We start from the raw sequence: 17,351 nt of genomic DNA on the forward strand, positions 1-17,351 counted from the left end.
AGGGAGGCAGCATGTTCAAGGTTAGAAGGCACCTTTAGGAGATATACAAACAGAAAAAAACAGCGCCAACCTAAGTGCAGTATAATCAAACACAGGTATTTATTCACAAGGTAATCCACTCACTCTCTATTGGAGTAAATCAGGCACATCTTTTATATGGTCATCAGGTACATCACAGGGTTCCCTGGGGTAAGCTGTCCTCTTCGGCTGTGGATTCTTGTCCAGTGGCGCCGGTGGTTCCCAGCTTCTCCGGCTCGGTATCGCAGCGTCACGGGGGTCAGCTGATGGATCGTTCCGGGTCGTGCTGGGATGATGTCGGGGAAGCCATGAAGGAAGCCTTTAAGAAGAAGATGGGCCTTCTTGCCTGGATACCGCTCCAGCAAAGGGCTCATATTTTCCAGCCTCACCGGCAAACAGGATTTTCTGAAAAATATCACGCTGACTAGCAGAAGGCCCTTCAACCTTCCTCGCACACTTACCTAGCGGATGAGAACCCCCGCAAAAAGAGCACTCGTGTCGATACTTAGGCTGCATTCCACCGACATTGCAACTCATTAAATGCGAAGCAGAACCCCCCCCCCCCCCCCCCCGTAAGCAGTTGCCGCCAACGAGGCAGCAGGCTGCTTGCTCACAAATGGCTTCTGTGGCAGAATTAAATTCAGCCACAATCCTACATCCTTCATACTCCAACTGAGTATGACAGGAGCAGAAGGAGCTGAGACAGAATTCAAACAAGTATGTAACGTTTTAACCAGAGAAGACAGAACCCCCCCAAGGAGGAGACTCACTCACAGCCAGAGGGTTTCTAGCAGCATCTGTAGGGACAGCAGGCAGCTGGGGAGCAGCATGAGGGACGGCAGGCAGCTGGGGAGCAGCATGAGGGACGGCAGGCAGCTGGGGAGCAGCATGAGGGACGGCAGGCAGCTGGGGAGCAGCATGAGGGACGGCAGGCAGCTGGGGAGCAGCATGAGGGACGGCAGGCAGCTGGGGAGCAGCATGAGGGACGGCAGGCAGCTGGGGAGCAGCATGAGGGACGGCAGGCAGCTGGGGAGCAGCATGGGGGACGGCAGGCAGCTGGGGAGCAGCATGGGGGACGGCAGGCAGCTGGGGAGCAGCATGAGGGACGGCAGGCAGCTGGGGAGCAGCATGAGGGACGGCAGGCAGCTGGGGAGCAGCATGAGGGACGGCAGGCAGCTGGGGAGCAGCATGAGGGACGGCAGGCAGCTGGGGAGCAGCATGAGGGACGGCAGGCAGCTGGGGAGCAGCATGAGGGACGGCAGGCAGCTGGGGAGCAGCATGAGGGACGGCAGGCAGCTGGGGAGCAGCATGAGGGACGGCAGGCAGCTGGGGAGCAGCATGAGGGACGGCAGGCAGCTGGGGAGCAGCATGAGGGACGGCAGGCAGCTGGGGAGCAGCATGAGGGACGGCAGGCAGCTGGGGAGCAGCATGAGGGACGGCAGGCAGCTGGGGAGCAGCATGAGGGACGGCAGGCAGCTGGGGAGCAGCATGAGGGACGGCAGGCAGCTGGGGAGCAGCATGAGGGACGGCAGGTTGGGCATCTGCTTGGCTCCGGAAGACAGCAAACAGCTCCTATATGCACAGCCTGTTCGCCCCCATAGGCCTCCGTATCTCGCTTGGCAACCAGAGGGGCTTCTTCTCCCACCCCTGCCTTGGTCCGGCCCCATCTCCCATGGGTGACCATTAGCGGCGGCATGTAAGCCCACCTCTTCTTCCTATCCTCCGCTGTACTCAACTCTTCCTCCTGGGGCTACAGCAAGATGAAGGCGCTCTGACTCCGGCCCCAGCTCTTGTAGATATTGCCGCTCTGGCGGCGGACTCCTCCTCTGGCTTCCCCGCCTAACCTGCCACGTCGCCTTTGTCCACGGCCGACAACAAGGCTCCTCCATTCTCAATGGAGCCCCCACGGCTTCCTCCACCAGCTCCAGTACAACCTGCCCCTCTTCAGAAAGCGTCAGGCAGCGGTGCAGCTACTCCTCCCCTCCCACGCTCTCTACCCACTCCATGAAGTGCTGTACCAGTGACTTCATGACAGGAAGCTCTTGGTCACACCAAGAGGCCTGCTGACGCTACCGGGGCCCTTATATAGGCTCCCAGCAGCCTTCCTGAATCTCTGCGGGATTGAATTGCACTATCCAGATCCCCTCATTACCATATTTAAAGGGGCCAGGACCCTTAACTAACCCCACCTATTGCTTTAATAAAACAAAACAAAACCCACCACCATAATAGCCTAGGGGAAAGGGGTGGCCGCAATCCCAATAAAGTGGGCCTACATGCTCATGCCTACTTTAGCCAGGGGATTTAACACCAAATTTACACTGGTTTAAGACTCTTCTGAGCTAACACGGGTTATTAAACAGGTACATTCCTATACTAACACTGTAGTTATCACAGACACAACATCGTAAGTTGAAGGAAATATTTAGTTCCTACCTTAGTTAACATGGTTTATTAAACACCTCTTAGGGAATTACCACCCTGGTTCTCTGTAATGAGGCTTAACACCACTTAAACCAGTTTAACCCCAGTTATTAACCACTTCCGCCCTGGAAGATTTGGATGTTCAAAGACCAGGTCATTTTTTTTGCGATACGGCACTGCGTTGCCTTAACTGACAATTGCGCAGTCATGCGACGCTGTACCCAAACAAAATTGGCATCTTTTTTTCCAACATATAGAGCTTTCTTTTGGTGGTATTTGATCGCCTCTGCGTTTTGTTTTGTTTTCTGCTATAAAACAAAAGAAAAGAAGAGTGGCAATTTTGAAAAGAAAAAAAAAAAAAAAAAAAAAAAAAAAAACACACAATATCTTTTACTTTTTGCTATAATAAATATCCCACATTTTTTTATCCAAAAAATTTTTCCCCCTAAGTTTAGGCCAATATGTATTCTTCTACATATTTTTGGTAACAAAAACAATCGCAATAAGTGTATATGGATTGGTTTGCGCAAAAGTTATAGCATCTACAAAATAGGTGATAGATTTATGGCGTTTTTATTATTAATAATGGGACTGCGATATTACGGCGGGCAAATTAGTCACTTTTCACCCATTTTTGGGACCATTGACAATTATACAATGATCAGTGCTATAAAAATGCACTGATTACTGTATAAATGTCACTGTCAGGGAAGGGGTTAACACTAGGGGGTGATCAAGGGGTTACCTGTGTTCCCTAGGTTTGTTCTAACTGTAGTGGAGATGGGACTGTCTAGGAGGAGAGAGATCGGTGTTCATACAAAGTATGAACACACAATCTGTCTCTACTCCCCTAAAAGAACCAGGATCTGTGTGTTTACACACACAGATCCCAGTTCTTACTCTGTCACGAGCGATCGCGTGAATCACATGGCTGCCATTTATAGTGCAGAAATAAAAATAACCTTGCATTGTTTTTGTTCTATTGATGACTAAAACGCAAATTAAGGTGTATGTTTAATTGTTTCCCGACCAGCCAGAGCCGTTGCGAGTGCCCGGTGGGCGCGGCGACCACCGGGCACTCGCATCAGCTCTGGGTTCATGCTGCAGGTGTGCGCCCCTAGTGGCCAAAAGGCAAAGCAACGTACGGTAGCATTGTTTCGCACCCTGCTGTGCCATTCTGCCAGTAAAACGGCGATGGCTGGTCGGCAAACGATTAAACATACACCTTAAAAGGGAAGTAAACCCTTCCAAACAACTTGGACCTATAGGTAAGCCTAGATTAAGGCTTACCTGTAGGTCCAAGCAATATCTCCTAAACCTATATGGTTTAGGAGATATTTGCCCGAAAATGGGCACCGCTGTCTACGGCGCATGCGCCGTAGACAGCGGCGCGCAGGCGCACTAAATGCGGCAAATCCAAGAATGGATTTGCCAAATTTGTCGACTCCCGTGCGCATGCGCGGGAGTGACGTCATCGCGGCTTCGCCGTATGACAGCAACGGAGCTGCGAGGCGCGACTCCAGTGCGCATGCGCGGGAGTGACGTCATCGCGGTTGCGCCGCTGTCATTGGTCGGAGCTGCGAGACGCCACCAGCAAGATGGACGCGGCGGACTACAGGGATCAGCGGCGACTTCGCTGGCTCCTGTGTCAGGTAAGTGACACATAATGAGCTACTATGCGATGCATAGTAGTCCATTATGCTTTACCTTTGCAGGGAAAAAAAAGAGGAAGTAAACCCATCAGGGTTTACTTCCTCTTTAATTTGCTATTAAGCCATCAATATAACAAAAGCAATGCAAAGTTATTTTATTTCTGCACTATAAATAGCAGCATGCGATGTCAACAGAAAGTCCCCGCTCAGAATAATGCATTTGGTATTCAAGCTTGGCATTTAAAATGTAGCCTAAAGTATGCATCTATAACATGCTAAATATAATACATAAAAACTCTAAAGATGTATTTGTTACACAGTATAAGCTACAAGCACCCTGCATCTGTATAGGCACCAGCTCCAAAGTAATTAGTATGGTTTCTACTTGCTGTGGTTCATAGCTGTATTTATTAATGACTATTTAAGTAAAAAAAAAAAAAAGTATTCATCCAGCTTAAAGAGGAACTTCATCTGGCTTTTAAAAAAAATAATAATAGCCACTACAAGTACTGTAATTGCTGACTTTTACATTTGTGCGATTTCCAAATGGTGTGGGATTGTCTTGCGATGCAATTTGTGTATCACAGAATGTAGGCAGGAAGGGCTATGTCACCTTCACCTAAACGAAAAAAAAAAAAAAAAGTAATTGCCTTGCCCGCCTCAAAAAAATTGCAAGGTCTTAGAGCTTTACAGGCTCTATAGCACTAAAAATAGCGCCTGTAAATACCCTCTCCTCTCACTCCAGTGTGAAAGCCAGAGTCCTGCAAGCCGCATCTTTGCAGTGCTGTAGGAGTGGTGTATACACCGCTCCTAAAGCACCCCTGCCCATTGAAATCAATGGGCAACACTGGTGCACCGCCGGCAATGCGCCGCTGCAGCGGGCTTGCGGGTGGTTTTAACTCTTTTTCAGCCGATAGCTGGAGTTAAAAGCTCCCCGCTAGCAGCTGAAAACCTCTGCAAAAACTATGGTAAAGCGCCGCTAAAACGAGCAGCATTTTACTGCTGACCCGCCCCAATGCCTCAATCTAAAAGTAGCCATAAAGGGAGTATTACAATGATGCTAAGTCTTTATTTGAAGTAATGGCTCACTTCAAGGAGCAACTTTAATGTAAGCCAGCATCAGGTCAAATCCACAATCAGGTATAGGAAAATTAGAATGTAATTGCATCTTTTCTAAAAGACACCAAAAAATTGCCTTAACAGAAAAGGGAAAAAAAAAACAACACACACACGCGCGCACACACGCGCGCACACACACGCACACACGCTGGGCAGCTTTCACCAAAATTGAATAGCTGTTACTGTCCACCTTTACCATCACAGGAGTGAGCTCTTTCTCCGATTCAAACCTCCTCACACATGCTTTCTCTCCCCAAATTGTTCAACTTTGATCAAAGCGGCACAGTTTGTTTTTATCCAAAGACACCAGGGCCAGACTGGTCATAGGGCACTTGCCCGGTGGACTGGGGCTTCATGTTCCAACAAGAGCAGCTTGCTGATGACTGGGCCACGGGAGGCAAGCACGGTCCAATGGAGCGATCACTTGTAAACAAACCGGCGTCATGTCATGACGCCGGTTCCTCTCTCCCCTCTCTGTACTAATCTGTACAGTGGAGGGGAGAGATCCAGAGATGGAAGCAGCCATCCCTCCATACCCTGCAGTACCCAGCAATACCCTGCCCGTCAATACTCTAGCAATACCCTGCGGTACCCAGCCCAATACCCTGCGGTACCCAGCCCGCCAATGCTCAGCCGTACCCAGCCCGCCAATGCTCAGCCGTACCCAGCCATGCTCCGCCAATATTACAGTGGGGGAGATTGTGGATATTACAGTGGGGAATATATGGTTGTGGAATTTTCACAGGTTTTTGAAAATTCAATTATTATTTGCTGATCGGAAAAATGATCCAATCCGTGACTCTGATCCGAGGAACGATCCGATCCGTGAGTTTTTAGATCCGTTGCACCCCTAGGGCTAACAGAAGCCGTGGTCATCGCTCACCTACCGCTATGTTGTCATGCCTGTGTCTCCTCTCACAGCTCTCCCGCCCTGACAACAATGTTATCCTATGACGGGGGGGTGGGAGGAGCTGGAGATCTGCACCGAGAGCGGGAGTCTTTTTTCATATTAACAAGCGGGTAATATGTTAATATGATCCAGTTCTTCAGCTCCTCCCACCCTCTGTCCTGCTGATATGATGACATAGTCAGCGGGGAGAGGACACACATGCTGAATCCCGCCTCTGCACTGCCAAAAGTAGGACTGTGCAGGGGAGGCAGAGTAAAAGGAGGCACTGCGGTTAGAGAGAAAGGGGGGCATGACTTTGAGGGGCACTGTAATTGGGGGCTGTGATTGCTAGCGGCGCGGCACTGTGATATAAAGGGGACCTGTAATCATTACATTACAGTGTGAGGACTGACTCTGAATATGCCGCCACCAACCGCCCCTGCAAACACCTGCCCCCCCCCCCCCCCCCCCTCCAGGCCTGACAGACACTGCATAAAAAGTTTTACGGTAAAGGTGAACTAACCCTTTAACCCAGGGGTCTCAAACTGATGGCCCTCCAGCTGTTACAAAAAAGTCCCATGAGGCATTGCAAGGCTGACAGTTACGGGCATGACTTCCACAGGCAGAGGCATGATGGGACTTGTAGTTTCACAACAGCTGGGAGGGCCGCCAGTTTGAGACCCCTGTTTTAAACCCTTCACGCACGCTCTATAGCCAAAAGAGGGCTACAGAGCGGACGCCATCTGCCGGGAGGGCGTCCCTGGACATCCTATTTACTTTGCCTCTGCGCGCCGCCGCGGGCGCACATCGGGGAAGTTCTGTGTTGGCCGTGTCCCTCGGACACAGCCAGCCAATCACAGATCGTGCTAAATGGCCAATCACAGCGGCCATTTAGCACTCGATCCGCCTGTCCAATGGGAGGTGATCTCATATGTAAACATATGAGATAATCTCTCATCGCCGACTCCTTCTCACACGGAGAGCTTCCGTGCTGCAGCGTCAGTGAGAAAACACACACACACACACACACACCTGTCCCCTGTGCCACCTATCAGTGCCATCTTTCCCCTGTGCCACCTATCAGTGCCATCTGTCCCCTGTGCGACCTGTCCCCAGTGCCACCTGTCAATGCCACCTGTCTCCAGTGCCACCTATCAGTGTCATCTGTCCCCAGTGCCATCGGTGCCCCGTATCAGTGCCACCTGTCAGTGTCACGTATTAGTGCCATCTGTCATCAGTGTCGCGTATTAGTGCCACACATTAGGGAGAAAATTACAACACCAAAAACCTCACCATGCCTCTTACTAAATACCTTGGAATGTCTACTTTCCAAAAAGGGGTCATTTGGAGGGTATTTGTACTTACCTACAAAACAAAAATATCGCGCTTGGGGTAAACCTGAAAGCTCCAACTAAAAACCATCTAATATCAAAGTATGGATAAAATCAGAAAAAATTAAATATAAAGTTGCGCTAAAAATACATGAAAATAAAAGTGAAAAACCTAATACAAATCACTAAGATTACAAATCAAAAAAACATCCTGTGTAAAGTTCAATCAAGAAAAAAGGAGTCTTTGTAATCAGGGACTCTCTATTTCCAAGAGAAACCAATGAATAGGGAAATCGATCATTTTTGCGAATTCAGTGTAATCTTCTTACAAATCCAGAGCTGAAAAAGGTTTGACTCTTACCGCAATGGGTGGACTCCAAATCCATGGAGTCGTTAGCGCGAGCAGACAGCCCTCTGCAGGGTTCTTTTGCGTGTAATCCGTTCCGGTGTGCTACTAGACGCATGGATAGATGCGGATCATTTGGAAGTAACCAGCCTAGATCGAAACTATTCCGGAAACCATCGTACGTCCTACTTCTCCTCTCGGTCACCGTAGAAAGTGGCTATCCGATCTCCCTGTATGTCTGGAGTTTATCTATAGCTCCCCAGCGAATCGTCCGATGTCAAGGTTTTTCAATACGCAAACCTGTAGTAAAACACAAGACACTCGGGCCTCCCGGCCACGAGCGGAGGGAAGGGGAAAACAAAGAAGGACTCCGATCGTGAACGTACCGTTAAACGGTCGGCAATTTTATTAAATATTAAAAAAATTCTAACATACAACAGACCAAAAAGGTATGACCGAATAGGTCCGATTCTAACAAAATAAAAAATATATGCATAAAAAAAAAAAAAAACGGTTAAAATAAGAACAAATATACACCCGTGCTAGGGAATATTCTAAGCATGGTGGTATCAGCACAAACAGCCCGACATGTTTCGTAAAAACTTACATCCTCCTGGGGCACAGGCGATATGCTGATCCGTCACGTTTAAATAGTGTCACGACTAAACCAAGCCTCGATTCCGTTCAAAAGAGGTGAAGGTCGACATTACGGCCGAACCAAGCCTCACTTCCGAACGGCTACCATTTTTTCGAAGCCTATAGGAATGAACCGAATCCCTCGTCCCCCAAACCACTGGTCACGCCCAGGTCGCCATTTTCGTGGAGACCGAACGCGATCCGGGTCTGAAACTAAGTCCAAGCTCGACTCGAGCTCTATTTCCTTATGGATTAAGCCCATATCTAAACCACACAAATCTGAGTGGAAAACACATATCAAAAAATGTGTAACCACACACGTTCGAATGGCACAGTGTCCAATTCCTGTTAGGAAACCATCCTTGATAAAAATTAAATCTAAATAGAAGGAAGTGGTCTGTCCTCATTTAGTTCATTAAAAAAAAGGAGGAGAAACCAGGAACATATGAAAAAAGAACAAAAATATACCGTTCCCCCAAACAAACATTTACATCATATATCAACTATATTTCATACCCCTCACGCATTATCTATAAAAGCATTGATCTCTATATCTACGTTAAGTCCAAAAGGTTTAAGGCTTTTGATTTTATATATCCAACTCATTTCGAGTTTTAAAATTGCCCTCTTTTTAGGGCCTCCTCTCCAAGGTATCTGTAATTTATCGATTCCCAGGAGGGACGTTCCCCGAGGATCGCGATCATGTACTTTCAGGTAATGTTTCGAAACTGGGCGTCCTTTAAATCCCCTTCTAATATTACCCAAATGTTCCCCTAGCCTCACCTGGAGAGGGCGCAATGTGCGACCCACATAGTGGAACCTACAAGGGCAAGTTAAGAGATATACCACTCCCTCCGTGGAACAGGTTATAAATGATTTAATGGGGAAGATCTGTTTAGTGTTTCCTGAACAAAATGATGTTGTTTTCTTTTTCTTTATATTATTAATGGAACATGCACAGCACTTATTACACTTAAAAAACCCTATCAGGTTCTGAAAAAACATAGGTTTAATTGTCGGGGGGGGGGGGGGTCGCACACATTAGGTGCGATTTTATGTCTTATAGATGGTACACCCCTAAACACCACCTGTGGTTTCTCAGGGAGGAATGAGCCCAAAATTTGGTCATTTTTGATTATGTGCCAATGTTTACGCATAATCCTTTTGACCGAAAAATGTTGAGAGAATCTAGTAACAAATGGACATTGAAAATTGCTGTTCATATTATTCCCCTCCGCCTCCGTTCTTTCTTTAAGTAAAAGGCTACGATCAATCTCCCGTACTTCCCTCAATTTTTCTTTTAAGTTTTGTTCATCATAGCCTTTAGCCAGTAATCTCTCTACAAGGACCCCGGCCTGCGCATCAAAATCGTCCTCCCGGGAACAGTTGCGCCTCATTCTAATGAACTGGCTCTTCGGAACGGACTATAGCCACGCTTTATGGTGGCAACTGTCACGTGGGATAAATGCGTTACGATCAGTGTCCTTGAAAAACGTGGCTGTCAATAGGGTATCACCCTCATTCCAAATTTTAAGATCCAGAAAGTTGATGGTATGTTGGTATGTATCGCTTGGTATTTAAATTCAATCCCTCTATCGTTCCTATTAAGCTCCATCATGAATTCCTCAAGTGACTCGAGAGAGCCATTCCATAGGAGGAGGAGGACGTCATCTATATACCTGGCCCAAAGGGCCAATTCCGGTCTTTTATCCAAATAGATGACGTCCTCCTCCCATTTCCCCATAAAGAGATTTGCCAAACTGGGGGCAAATTTAGCCCCTATGGGTACTCCTCTCTTCTGGAGAAAGAAACTTCCCGCGTGCCAAAAAAAGTTGTGCATAGTGGCATATTCTAGGAGATCCATAATAAAATCCTTCTGTCTATCTACCAAACCTGAGTTCTTATCCAAAAAATATTTTACTGACCAGAGGCCCCAATCATGTGGGATCACCGTATATAAGGATGTCACATCCGTTGTGACCATCCAAAAACCCTCCTGATATTGACAATTCTTAAGGATATTAATAGTATGACGGGTATCTTTAATGTAAGCTGGTAAAAGTTTAACTAGAGGCTGTAGGTACCCGTCTATGTACTTCCCTGCTCTTGATGTTAGTGAAACAATTCCGCTGATAATGGGTCTAACCGGAGGGTGAACCGAATCTTTATGTATCTTAGGCAGGTAGTACATGGACGGGTACCCTAGAAGAGACAGGGACCAAGAAGGACTTCTTCTTGTTCACAATACCCGTCTCAAAGCCTTGCTTAACAATATCCTCCAACTCCTTTTTATATTTAAATCTTGGATCGCCGGGTAGTGGAATATATGTGTCAGTATCCCCAACTATTCTATTAAGTTCGGCTAAGTAATCCTCCTTATCCAATATTACTATCCCCCCTCCTTTATCCGCGGGCCTAATGACCAGATTTTTCTGGTTACAGAGTTGATTAAAACCCAATTGTAATTCCTTTGCCATCTTTACCTCTTTGATCTTCAGGCATTCAAGGTCCCTAAGGACAACGTCCCTAAAGACCCTGATAGATGCAGACAGACCGCCTGGGGGATTGAAGAGAGATGCATTATTTAAACCAGAATGTTTAATGTCTGTCTGGCTAATCGCATTCCTCTCCTGTGTATTAGACAACATATACCTTTTAACGTTCAATTTCCTGGTGTATTTTTGTATGTCCATATACGTTTCGAATTTATTAAGAGCCTTAGGGGGGGCAAACTTTAGCCCCTTATCTAAAAACGGAAATCTCAGCCTCAGTTAGAATGACACTACTGAGATTGAAAATTCCCTCCCCATTTATTCCCTTTTTCGTTTTGCTTTTTGATCTCCGTCCACCTCTTTCCTCTGTGGGTTCTATTGGTCTTTCTAAATTGTTCCCCCCCCCCCCCCCCCTGGAAAAACCCCAGTGCTCTGATTGTTGTTCGTCCCATCGGGGATATTGAGGGGGTCCCCACTCTAATTCCCTTTGAGGATTCGGGGGTTGGTACCATGGAGTCCTCCCTCTTCCTCCACCTCTTGGTCCCCTATGTTCTCCTGGTTGATCCATCCTATTCTCAAAGTATCCATCCTGGTTATTCATACCCTGGAATCTATTCTGAGTTGGAACATTGTATTCCTGGTACCTCTCATCCCTATATATATTATAGTAATAGGGATAGTAATATTGGATAAAGGAGGATTACTTAGCCGAACTTAATAGAATAGTTGGGGATACTGACACATATATTCCACTACCCGGCGATCCAAGATTTAAATATAAAAAGGAGTTGGAGGATATTGTTAAGCAAGGCTTTGAGAAGGGTATTGTGAACAAGAAGGAGAAGTCCTTCTTGGTCCCTGTCTCTTCTAGGATACCCGTCATGTACTACCTGCCTAAGATACATAAAGATTCGGTTCACCCTCCGGGTAGACCCATTATCAGCGGAATTGATTCACTAACATCAAGAGCAGGGAAGTACATAGACGGGTACCTACAGCCTCTAGTTAAACTTTTACCAGCTTACATTAAAGATACCCGTCATACTATTAATATCCTTAAGAATTGTCAATATCAGGAGGGTTTTTGGATGGTCACAGCGGATGTGACATCCTTATATACGGTGATCCCACATGATTGGGGCCTCTGGTCATTAAAATATTTTTTGGATAAGAACTCAGGTTTGGTAGATAGACAGAAGGATTTTATTATGGAACTCCTAGAATATGCCACTACGCACAACTTTTTTTTGGCACGCGGGAAGTTTCTTTCTCCAGAAGAGAGGAGTACCCATGGGGGCTAAATTTGCCCCCAGTTTGGCAAATCTCTTTATGGGGAAATGGGAGGAGGACGTCATCTATTTGGATAAAAGACCGGAATTGGCCCTTTGGGCCAGGTATATAGATGACGTCCTCCTCCTCCTATGGAATGGCTCTCTCGAGTCACTTGAGGAATTCATGAATGAGCTTAATAGGAACGCTAGAGGGATTGAATTTAAATACAAACATACCATCAACTTTCTGGATCTTAAAATTTGGAATGAGGGTGATACCCTATTGACAGCCACGTTTTTCAAGGACACTGATCGTAACGCATTTATCCCACGTGACAGTTGCCACCATAAAGCATGGCTACAGTCCGTTCCGAAGAGCCAGTTCATTAGAATGAGGCGCAACTGTTCCCGGGAGGACGATTTTGATGCGCAGGCCGGGGTCCATGTAGAGAGATTACTGGCTAAAGGCTATGATGAACAAAACTTAAAAGAAAAATTGAGGGAAGTACGGGAGATTGATCGTAGCCTTTTACTGAAAGAACGGAGGCGGAGGGGAATAATATGAACAGCAATTTTCAATGTCCATTTGTTACTAGATTCTCTCAACAACATTTTTCGGTCAAAAGGATTATGCGTAAACATTGGCACATAATCAAAAATGACCAAATTTTGGGCTCATTCCTCCCTGAGAAACCACAGGTGGTGTTTAGGGGTGTACCATCTATCAGACATAAAATCGCACCCAATGTGTGCGACCCCCCGACAATTAAACCTATGTTTTTTCAGAACCTGATAGGGTTTTTAAGTGTAATAAGTGCTGTGTATGTTCCATTAATAATATAAAGAAAAAGAAAACAGAATTTTGTTCAGGAAACACTAAACAGATCTTCCCCATTAAATCATTTATAACCTGTTCCACGGAGGGAGTGGTATATCTCTTAACTTGCCCTTGTGGGCTCCACTATGTGGGTCGCACATTGCGCCCTCTCCAGGTGAGGCTAGGGGAACATTTGGGTAATATTAGAAGGGGATTTAAAGGACGCCCAGTTTCGAAACATTACCTGGAAGTACATGATCGCGATCCTCGGGGAACGTCCCTCCTGGGAATCGATAAATTACAGATACCTTGGAGAGGAGGCCCTAAAAAGAGGGCAATTTTAAAACTCGAAATGAGTTGGATATATAAAATCAAAAGCCTTAAACCTTTTGGACTTAACGTAGATATAGAGATCAATGCTTTTATAGATAATGCGTGAGGGGTATGAAATATAGTTGATATATGATGTAAATGTTTGTTTGGGGGAACGGTATATTTTTGTTCTTTTTTCATATGTTCCTGGTTTCTCCTCCTTTTTTTAATGAACTAAATGAGGACAGACCACTTCCTTCTATTTAGATTTAATTTTTATGAAGGATGGTTTCCTAACAGGAATTGGACACTGTGTGCCATTCGAACGTGTGTGGTTACACATTTTTTGATATGCGTTTTCCACTCAGATTTGTGTGGTTTAGATATGGGCTTAATCCATAAGGAAATAGAGCTCGAGTCGAGCTTGGACTTAGTTTCAGACCCGGATCGCGTTCGGTCTCCACGAAAATGGCGACCTGGGCGTGACCAGTGGTTTGGGGGGGACGAGGGATTCGGTTCATTCCTATAGGCTTCGAAAAAATGGTAGCCGTTCGGAAGTGATGCTTGGTTCGGCCGTAATGTCGACCTTCACCTCTTTCGAACGGAATCGAGGCTTGGTTTAGTCGTGACGCTATTTAAACGCGACGGATCAGCATATCGCCTGTGCCCCAGGAGGATGTAAGTTTTTACGAAACATGTCGGGCTGTTTGTGCTGATACCACCATGCTTAGAATATTCCCTAGCACGGGTGTATATTTGTTCTTATTTTAACCGTTTTTTTATGCATATATTTTTTATTTTGTTAGAATCGGACCTATTCGGTCATACCTTTGGTCTGTTGTATGTTAGAATTTTTTTTTTAATAAAATTGACGACTGTTTAACGGTACGTTCACGATCGGAGTCCTTCTTTGTTTTCCCCTTCCCTCCGCTCGTGGCCGGGAGGCCCGAGTGTCTTGTGTTTTACTACAGGTTTGCGTATTGAAAAACCTTGACATCGGACAATTCGCTGGGGAGCTATAGATAAACTCCAGACATACAGGGAGATCGGATAGCCACTTTCTACGGTGATCGAGAGGAGAAGTAGGACGTACGATGGTTTCAAGAATCGTTTCGATCTAGGCTGGTTACTTCCGAATGATCCGCATCTATCCATGCATCTAGTAGCACACCGGGGCGGATTACACGCAAAAGAACCCTGCAGAGGGCTGTCTGCTCGCGCTAACGACTCCGTTGATTTGGAGTCCACCCATTGCGGTAAGAGTCAAACCTTTTTCAGCTCTGGATTTGTAAGAAGATTACACTGAATTCGCAAAAAGGATCGATTTCCCTATTCATTGGTTTCTCTTGGGAATAGAGAGTCCCTGATTACAAAGACTCCTTTTTTATTGATTGAACTTTACACAGGATGTTTTTTTGATTTGTAATCTTAGCGATTTGCATTAGGTTTTTCACTTTTATTTTCATGTATTTTTAGCGCAACTTTATATATAATTTTTTATTTGTACTTACCTGGCTTGTTAGGGTCGCAAGAAATGAGATAGGCCACCAGTACATGAGATTTGATCATTTTTTTATGATTTGCACCATAACTTGTAGACTCTGCAACTTTCACAAAGACCAAATAATATCCAGTAATTTGGGTTATTTTTTCCAAAGATATGTAGCAGTATAAATTGTGGCCAAAATTCATGAAAAAAAGTTAATTTGCAAAATGTTATCACAGAAAGAAAAATTAGTTTTTTTTCAAAATTTTCGGTCCTTTTTCATTTATAGCGCAAAAATTAAAAACCCAGAGGTGATCAAATACCACAAAAAGAAAGCTCTATTTGTGGGGAAAAAAAGGACAAAAAAAAAATCATTTGGGTGCAGTGTTACATGACTGAGTAATTGTCACTCAAAATGTGAGAGCACCGAAAGCTGAAAATTGGTCTGGGCAGGAGGGGTGTTTAAGTGCCTAAATCAACCCTCCATAAAAGTGTGGTACAAACTAGGAAAATAAGAACAAATGTAAAAATATGCATTTTATAATGAAGAACAAAGCAGAATGGCTGAACAGATTAAACCTGGCTGACACTTAATATCCCATAAACTGCCAAATCATACACAGAATCTGCCTGAATTACAGGTATCGGGCCATCAACATCCTTCGTCAAACATGCAATACAAAAATCGGTTTCTGGTTTATGTGAAGAGTCTGGGAAAGCTGCCAATCTAAATATTACACCCATTTCTACATTATTTTGTGAAAATGGCAAGTTGCTGTTAAGCAAACAACTGCAAGTGAAAGTCCGAAACATTTAATTGAATTTTTTCATAATTATATAAAAAAGGTGATATATTCAACATATCCTTTTTATTTAATGATATAAATAAAATGTAATAACTAGACAGACCCGAGGTAAAGTCCATAGAACTCTGCAGTTATCAGTGGAATTTCCAGAAATGAAGGCATGTGACATCTACTTTCTGTCAATGGTGTTGATAACATTTCATGAATGAGGAAGTGAAGATCACTGGGGAATCCTTAATGGCTTCATGTAAACCTGAACTGTAGAAAAATAAATCAGACTTAAAGTGGTTGTAAACCCTTACAGACCAATTTTACCTACAGGCAAGCCTAGATTAATGCCGCGTACACATGATCAGACTATCTGGCGGACTTAGTCTGGCGGACAAACCGCCGGACTGTCCGAACGAGCGGACCTGCCCACACAAGGGACTTTTTCAGCAGACTAGGTCCGGCGGACTATCCGCCGTATAGTATAGTCCGCCGGACTATCCTCCATACTTTTGAAATGAACGGACTTGCCCACACACACGGAGGAAAGTCTGCTCATTTTGAGCACGGCTCCAGGTAGCCGGGACCAGCGAAGGAAAGGTCGCTGGCCCCGCCACCTGGTATGGACTTAAAGGGGAATCCCTACGCCAAAAAAACGGCATGGGGTGTCCCCACCCTAAGTCCATATCAGACCCTCATCTGAGTACACTACCCAGCCGGCCAGGAAAGGGGGTGGGGGACGAGCGATCGCCCCCTCCTGAGCCGTACCAGGCCATGTGCCCTCAACATGGGGGGTGCTTTGGGGAAGGTGACATCGCTGGCTCCTGTGTCAGGTAAGTGACACTTAATGGGCTACTATGTGATGCATAGTAGCTCATTATGCTTTACCTTTGCAGGGAAACGAAGAGGAAGTAAAACCCATCAGGGCTTACTTCCTCTTTAAAGTCAGTCTTGAGGGCTCATTGGCACCAGTTGCAATTGGGTGCATTTTAAACACCATATGAATGTGGTTCATATGCAAAAAAAAAAAAATTACATATTGTAACATTGGGGGATGTTTAACTCAGTGGCAGATGCCTTTTCAGTAAGTTCACAGCAAACAGGACCTTGCGTTTAAGGGCATGGTAGCCCACTTTTATTAAAAAGGAACAACATAAAGTTCACACATGCACTTGGTTGCCCACACAGGGGTTCTTCTGCCAAAAAAACAATACATGAAAAATGCCAAGCCACCTGGCTCTCTTCAGCAGCACTGCCACCTAGGCTTTACAATTCAGCCCTCCTGGGCTTATAACAGGGTTCCCGCACAACTACTGTACCTCTTTTCAGCTTCCTTGCTGCTCAGGCCTTCCACTTCAGGCTCTCATTTGTCGCAGATGCGCACAGCTTTAACACACACAGTGTCTATCTAGAAAGCAGCCCCTCACTACTCTGATACTCAGACTTGGGTCTCTGGCTTTCACTAGTGCACACCTGCACTCTCTGGACTCCTGGAGACCTCCTGTCTCTCTGGGTGGAGCCCAGAACCCTAATCCTAACTTTGCTATAAGCCCATGACCCACCTGCTCAATCAACCAGCCAGACTCTTAGTTGTTCCAAAAACACGGTCCCAGGATTGGAGATTCCATCCCACCCATAACGCTATGGAAACTCCAGGCTCCAGGTCCCCAAGTGGATTTTACAAACTTTGGAGGAAACTGATAAAACAGATTCCTCCACATTAAAATACCCCTGGAGCCCCTCAACCTGCCTATTTGAGAACCC

General features: G+C 45.7%; 2 protein-coding genes across 3 annotated transcripts in view; both read right to left on the reverse strand.

The window, feature by feature from the left end:
- FAM83F (family with sequence similarity 83 member F) overlaps nucleotides 1-17,351 on the reverse strand; it is a 450,556-nt gene that overhangs the window by 397,195 nt on the left and 36,010 nt on the right. The window lies entirely within an intron of this gene.
- LOC143926776 (uncharacterized) lies at nucleotides 705-1,714 on the reverse strand. The gene has a single exon (XM_077450826.1). The coding sequence runs from the start codon at nucleotides 1,712-1,714 to the stop codon at nucleotides 806-808; it is 909 nt and encodes a 302-aa protein (XP_077306952.1). The 3' UTR covers nucleotides 705-805.

This window comes from Lithobates pipiens, unplaced genomic scaffold, assembly GCF_037356315.1.
Source record: "Lithobates pipiens isolate NorthernLeopardFrog02 unplaced genomic scaffold, aLitPip1_a1.2 Scaffold_23, whole genome shotgun sequence".
NCBI classification, from domain to species: Eukaryota; Metazoa; Chordata; class Amphibia; order Anura; family Ranidae; genus Lithobates; species Lithobates pipiens.

Bases quoted from the DNA above. Each gene is read 5' to 3' on its own strand.
- LOC143926776 (XM_077450826.1), bottom strand. From the start codon at position 1,714: ATGCCGCCGCTAATGGTCACCCATGGGAGATGGGGCCGGACCAAGGCA.